The 7,534-nt window shown below is 43.2% G+C and overlaps 1 protein-coding gene across 7 annotated transcripts in view; it reads right to left on the reverse strand.

The window, feature by feature from the left end:
• Nucleotides 1-5,080, reverse strand: part of nbeaa (neurobeachin a) — a 145,655-nt gene extending 140,575 nt beyond the window's left edge. For 5 of the 7 annotated variants that reach the window (XM_057820700.1, XM_057820698.1, XM_057820697.1 and 2 more), the window contains exon 1: nucleotides 4,536-5,080. In XM_057820700.1, coding sequence (XP_057676683.1) covers nucleotides 4,536-4,817 — 282 coding nt within the window. In that variant the 5' untranslated portion in view covers nucleotides 4,818-5,080. The remainder of the gene's footprint in view (nucleotides 1-4,535) is intronic. The other 2 variants (XM_057820699.1, XM_057820695.1) reach the window with 1 other exon arrangement.
• Nucleotides 5,081-7,534: the final 2,454 nt, after the last annotated feature.

The following is a 7,534-nucleotide window of genomic DNA, read 5'->3' on the forward strand; positions in this document are numbered from 1 at the left end:
ATGTTGGGGTGGTTTTAGTTAAAGCAGACAGTTTTTTCATCTGTGTGATTTTGACAAAGATCAGATCACATTTGATTGTGATTTTATACAGAAATGTGAGAAATTCCAAAAGATTCAGCTACTTTTTCATCTCACTGTATATTATTCCTTATCAGAACTGAAAAAAATTATATAAAACTTTGTTGTCTTTTGTCATTTCATGCAACCCTGGACCCTTCCAATGTTCTTCATCACCTCATAAAGTTTTATCATGAAGAGAATGAATGTATTTAAAGCTTTAAAAACAATATGCTTATGTGGCATTATCTTGGATTTTGGATGTGTTTTGAACCTATGGCATCTATCAATGTTTTGCGAGCGTTTGAGCGACCTTGGCTCAAGGAGAGCTTGTAGGGGGATAACGAGGCCCAGAGGAGGAGGCCTCCTGCAGAGATCATGTGCGAAGGAAAAAGAAGGAACTAAGTCACAAGAAAAGGTTGGGTTTTTTTGTCCGTCTAAAAATACTACCTGCTGCTGTTTGATGTACAAAAACACTTTGAGAGTTGTAAGAGGAATACAAGTGTCACGTAAGCAGACAGGACCAGACGATTTTCGATTCCATCAATTAGACCGGACTACTAATTTTATCCCACAGGACACTAAGGACACCAACAAAACAGAACCGCCACAAAATGAAGACAGTGGAGTGAAAACCACATTTCCTTCATTTTATTCAAAAGGAGACTATGGGCAACGATAAACAGAGTCCTGCAACCAAGTAGAGATTAAGGAGCTTAAATGAGCATGGACCGTTTGCTACTGTGGAATTGAATCGATGCTTGACGGAGGAAAAAACTGGACGATGCAGCAAAATTGAGACTACTGAGTACAGGTAGAGTATATGCTATTATGTGCATCCAAAAAACAAAAAGTCAGAATATGAAGCACTGCAAAGAATAAGATACAATTATCATGGGGGGGTTATTATGTGTCATTATATCCAAAAAGAGATTGAGGAGAGTGGGAAAATAGGCCACCATAGCACAAGGGAGACGAGGGACATTATTTGAGCAAAGAACAACGATAGCGCCACTTTCTGCTAATACTGTGCAATCTATCAAGACATGGGCCATTTTATGTCATGATATTGATATGTCACGATTAGAGTTGCCCTTTATTATCGGGTAGCCGATAACATCAGTCGATAAAAGCATTTTTAAATTATATCGGATAATATCGACATCTGATTTTCATTATCGGTTTTGGGCCAATATGCATGTTGCCTTCAAAGTGAATGTAGAAAAGCCTTCTGCCTTTATTCAAGGGCGGGTCACAGTTTAGCACAGCAGCTATGCTTATTGACCATTAGATGTCTCCAAACTTAGATGCTTGGAACTTGTTATGTTAGCAGAACATTTGCATTTATGGTGCAAAAACTAAATGAACAATAAATGATTGAAAAATAATGATTATGTTAAGACCACGACCGCGTATATTGGTATAGGTTTAATATCGGGATATTTTTTTATCGATTATCGGTTCAAAAGTCATAATCAGATTGTGTTGTCTGTATTCTAAGAGGATTATATGTGTTGCTATTTTCAATTTTTTGCATGCATTTTCACGTAAAATTGGTAGGGGGTACTATTAATAATAATAGTAATAATACCTGTAATAATGTAACGAATCGGGTTCTAATGTGGCGGATGTGTTTTCCGTGGTGTACCTGAACGCACCGACAGAGTCAGAGAGAGTGCATTAGAGTTTTTACTTTCACTTTTCATGTTCTGTTGGTGGGCATCGGCTGCGGCGGACAGTGGGCGTGTTGTCTCGTACAAGTTCTGAAATGATTAAAAACCTGACGAAGCTGGCGATTTCTTTGGCAATGTTACAAACATAATGATTGTCACCTTAACATACCATCAAGATCATAGACATTCTACGGCCGTATTGTCGAGCCAGTTCACAGACGCGCAGACCACGCTCATATTTTTCTATCATTTCCATCTTCATTTCAAGGATAAGCGTCACCTTTTCCCTTTTTTTTCCACCACCTAGACCGACATTCTTGGAACCTATGTTGATTTCTCTTACAAGAAAATTAGCTGCGTGTCAGTCTTGTGGGAAAACAAAAAAACTGCCGCACTGTCATAAATCACCGTATTTCGAGCATGTCGTCGGATGTAGAAACCAATGGCGCGTCAAATTTTACATCGGATATCGAAAAGATTGTGTGTCGAAACGATCGTATGTCGAGGTACCACTGTATTACTATTATATCATATGGAATCCCACCACTGTAGCAACACAGCACAAATTGGGCACCATTCGCTGCCCAAATTGTGCATTGCAGGAACAGGTCTATTTAGGGAGATAATGACAATAAACATTTAAAGTGCTGATAGAAAGTTTTACATATTTTTTTCTGCGATCCATGTCGTCATATCGTACAAAACTATTTTCTGTTAACAAACAGCCTTCTTGACTCTCCACTGCAAAACAGCCAAGTAGAGCCTGTGGAGTCCTGGAGAAGCAGCAAGGAGGGATCTTAAGTGATTGGATCCCAATGACGGTGATACAGTATATGTCCAGTCCAATCCAATCCAGTTCAAATGGATCGGATGCCTACTAGTGACAAACTCATTCACAGCAGAAGAATGAAAAAAGCCACATGATTGAACATCTATCATCGTAAACGGCACTGAAAGAGTTCATAGTAGTGAATGAGTTAATTGTGGAAGTGCAGGATGGCAGCAGGTGGTCCAGCGGCAGCTAGCGAGGGCTCTAAGAGCACCGTTGCCATGACAACTGGGATGCTGACAATAATAGCCGACTGCGTGTGTGTTAGTGTCCTGGATTTCTTCCTGCTTGGCGGCACATCGGACTGGCTTGTATCGGATGCAGTCCAACCGAACCGCTCATCAGTTACGCCGGCATGACAGAATCAATACAGTCCTCGACGGGAGTGCGGTTGCGGGGATAACGGATTTTTCGGGGGTCCACTGAGGTTTTTCACCTACTCGTTTGTCTTTGGCTGCTTTAAGTGAAAAGGACTATTCACTCAGAGGCTCATCGGTTCAGGAATACCACAATTTAGGACGTTATACTTCAGCTATATATTGCTTTTTCCCCTTTCACGCTGTCAATGAAGCCTTTTCTTCCCTTTATTTTTTTCAAATTGTTAACTAAAATTCCTTCCACTCGGATGCACTTTATCAAATTCTTGTTGTGCCCTTTAAAACTTTTGTCGCTTTGCGTTTCTTTTAGTATGGAAGCATTGCTGTGTTTCAATTACTTGTAGTAAACCGCAAAACTGGTCACGGAAACACCTGTCTTTCGAAAAAAAATAAACCTCAAACAGCGTCTATGCTTTCATGATGTACTTTTTCAGATCTTTCGGTACTAACTCACTGGCTGCCATTGACGGCAATACACGTCCAGTCCATCTGAAATGGGAAGGTTTGGCAGCGAATTAACCAATGTTCACTTTTATCAAATCTACAGAGAAGCATCAACGTTAACCTCATCCCTGCGCTTCCTCTGCACTATTCCTCGGCACACTGCAGCATCCTTCCACCTCCTCATCCTCCCCCACCTTCCTCAGACACCCCCGTTTCTCCCCATCGTCCCCCCGCCACCCCTTCCTCTCCTTGCTTTAAAATGCACGGCACAGCGACCGGCACTTTATATTAGCCGGTGCGGCGTTTTTTGTTTTGTTTTTTCAGTGAGGGGTCCACCTGGGAGAAGAGACGCAAAGGGGGGAGCTTGCAGAAGGGCCCAGTCCAGCTGTTTGTTGACTGTCCTTCACTTAAATAGGCCAGAGTGGTAAAAGCGGGGGTGGTAGAAAAAAATAACCAAGAAACAGCGCAGCTCTTAGGTTAGCTCTTGAGATCAAAACAACATGGCCGCTTACATGCATGTGTGATGCATGTGTGGAGGAAGGGATGAAGAATATTGTAGCTTAGCATCACCGCCTGTTTCATAACCCCCCTCCCCAATTTTTTTTGGAAAAATGGGATTAAAATGTGCAAGGATGTGACTTGCCGTTATATGCAAAACCCAAACAAAATGAGGGTGCACGTGTCTATATGCCCCCTTTCCACTCACTTTTTGGGGAAGATTAACGCAAAAGGCCCCTCCCATCTCCAAAAACCTTACGACCCTCCTCCTATCAACCACAATGGGCGCATAACGATGGATAGCATCAAGCTAAGTGGGCCTTTGTCCACCTTGGTGCCATTTTGACACCACCTGCACCAGAAACCAAAGAGGGGGGAAAGGGGGGGCTTTTTCTTTTATCGGCGCCATTAAGTCAACAATGGCCGCTCCTGATGATGAGGAGGAGGAGGAGGAGAGAGAGAGAACGAGCGAAGGAGAGAGGGGACGCACACCCTCACTTGAGATATTAAAATTCATATTTCATCGTTTGAGTCCCAACACAGAACAAACAAATGACATCATCCTTTCAAGAAGAAGCATGAGGCGTCATAGAAAACATGGAGGAGTTAATCTGTGATGGAGAAAGAAGGATGGGTGATCCGGTGGGGTCCACTCACCAGGTTGAGAACAGTCTCCACGATGTCCCGATTGCTCACCTCGCCGACCTGGATGAGGCCCACCAGCACGGCGAATTTCATTTGGATATTCCTGATCGGGACGGCCGGGTTGATGACGCCGGCCGGCAGCACCACCGAGCCGGCGGCGGACGACGGCATCCTCTCCCCCGGAAGAGGCAGCGGTGGTGGTGGTGGTGAGGAGCAGGAGGAGATGGTGGAATCAGCGGCCGCCTGCGAGCAAGCCGAGCCCGGTGGTGCCGAAAGCGGCTTCTCGCTCGACATAGTCCCACCCCTCTCGGAACGGGTGTCTCGCACCTGCCCTACAAGCTGAGGCTCGGCGGCGGTGGCGGCGGCGACAAACACATCCACCGCGCTGAGAGCGGGCAAACGTCAAAACGATGCGGGCGCCCTCGCAACGCGCTCGGCTTCCTACGGTGGGGGAAACGGCTATCTCTCCCTCTCTCCTCTCGGCCGTGTAACGCCTCGCTCGCTCTCCGTCAGTCAGTCAGCGAGGTCGACGTCGACGCCAGTGTCCAAAAGCGCCATGTTGACGCCCCCTGGCTGCGGTGGGCCGCCGTTGATCGCGCATGCGCACTCGGACAAACTGCTGGTGGAACTCGTTCACCGGTCCCGTGGGGCGCGTGCACGCGCATGTAGCTGCACCAGATGCCATCGCAAACAAGAATTGAAATTAGTGTTGTACCATGACCATAGATTTGGTCTCAATATTGGTAGGGACGATATAACAGCATAACCTGCATGTACACTTTTTGCTGGGGACGGTGCATTAATAAGACCAAAGAGACTGGGTACATATCTAAAAAAAAAAAAAAAAAATTGCTGCTTCCCAAGGGCGAAGATTTGGTCTCAACATTGGTAGGGACGCTATAACAGCATAACCTGCATATACGCTTTTTGCTGGGGACGGGACATTAATAAGACCAAACAGATTGGGTGAACGGGGGTCAAGGCTACATTTCTCCAGAAATATGCTGATGTGTTGCCTACGTAAAAATGAAAAAAGTTACATTTATTTTCATTGGGGAAATCCCACCTTCTTCATATCATGGAAATTTACAGTGGTTGTGTTTTTTTTTTTTTTTTTTTAAGAAATGTCTGCATAGGCTGCAAATAAAATTATTTTTCAATGAATTCTCGCAGTCGGACATCCGGGCATTAATGGCGTCACCAGCCACAACAAAGCATCGCCATATTGAAATGGGGGCAAAACACGAGTCACAAGCTGTTGCTCTGTCGTGCCTTGTAGCACAAATGCTTTGAACTTTTGTCTTATTAGCGGTCTTTTTTTCCGTCTGAATGTCTAAAAGTTGCCGAGTTGCGGGTTGTAACACAAGGAAGAGTTCGGAGCCGCATTTAAAGTTCTTCCTCATGAGAAGAAAAGGACAAGCAAATGGCTGAAAGCAATCAATCGAGAAACAGTAAAAGAAGACGGTTCTGTGGACCATTCTCGCCAGTGGGAACCTAAATCCAGGCACATTTACGTTTGCAGACGACATTTTATTACTAGTGAGTAAACTTTAATCAATTTTTTTGCCCCAATTAGCTGCTAGGATTCAATAGACTAGGCAGTGGTTATTATTACTGGAACCGACAACTCGCAAGCGTTATTTTTCTTTTGCCGTGAACTGCTCTGATCGGTCAATCGGTATATTATTGGCCTGGTGGGAATTGGTTATTTTGCCGTGACGTGTTCACGGCTAAATAACGCTTGGAAGCGAATTACCGGTTACGGCAGAAATAATTACTCGGTATATACTACCAGTTTCCTTAGTTCCACACAGTACATATTCCACGTAATTGATAAAGGTCAACTTACTGGGTGACTTTACGAGGTAGTTGTAGATGTTTCCGAACTCCACTGCAGGCATTTCCTTTGGATTCTTTATCCAGCTATCAGCTGCGACTTTGTATGGGCAGATTTGCAGGCCAATACACGCTAATTTTAAGTTGTATCGCCCCCTTGCGTCTGTCGGCAGTGACTCGTGATAATAATAAGTCATGTTTAAGACGTTTTTATGAAAAAAAGACGCAAAACACAGCTGAAATATATGAATTTCAGACAACACAAAAATTCACTTAATAATGGAAGGGTCAATTCTATTCTTACAACACATGGGAAGACACTATAAATTATTATCACTAATAATTATCATCAATTAAAATAATTATATAGTTCAAAGTTCAAAGTCGCTTAAAAGTTTGTGGGGACAATTTGAGCATCCTGAAAAGTTGGTAGTGTTATGTCCCTACCGTCCCTATGCAAACCTACGCCCTTGCTGGTTCCTATGTAAAAATGAAAAAAGTTAAAATTATTTTCATGGGAGAATGTCATTTTTCAAAATGCTTGCTTCATATTAAGAACATTTAAAGTGGTTGTGTTTTTGTGTTTTTTGGGGGAGAGGGGTTAAAAATGTGCATTGGCTGCAAATAAAAATATATTTTTTAAATGATGTAGAAAATAAATACATTTTAATCAAAGAATAAATGCACAAAATGCACAGTTGAATTCAAGTTAACTGTAGAAAACATATAGGAAGACACCTCTCTAAGCAGCTTTCTACTCGAGTTTTACAGGTTAGCAAGTTCACACAGTTTAATGTTATGCTAACTCTGATGCAGGTCAGCCTTTCAGTAGCAAAATTTGTTGCGTTGTCCCCACCTCCACAAAATTGAGATCTTTTTTACATTATTTACAGTGGCTGCTGCTTGCTGAAAAAAAAAATCTCATATCCCTCCTCTTAAAAGGGGGCGGCGGAGGCGGCATGTCGACATGTATTTCTGTCAGGATTGTGTGAATGAGGGGGTTCTAGTCATCAGCCAATTAAACATGCGTTTGAGGGAGAGAAAAAAAATTGACCGGCACATTCATCAAGTGAAAAGGGGTAAATGTACTGTAAGTCTGAACCGTATGAAAGTAATTCACCTAATAATGGTAGGGTGAATTCTGTCCTCACAACATATGGGAAGACAATCTTAAT

This window comes from Corythoichthys intestinalis, chromosome 18 (genome assembly GCF_030265065.1).
Source record: "Corythoichthys intestinalis isolate RoL2023-P3 chromosome 18, ASM3026506v1, whole genome shotgun sequence".
Classification (NCBI taxonomy): Eukaryota; Metazoa; Chordata; class Actinopteri; order Syngnathiformes; family Syngnathidae; genus Corythoichthys; species Corythoichthys intestinalis.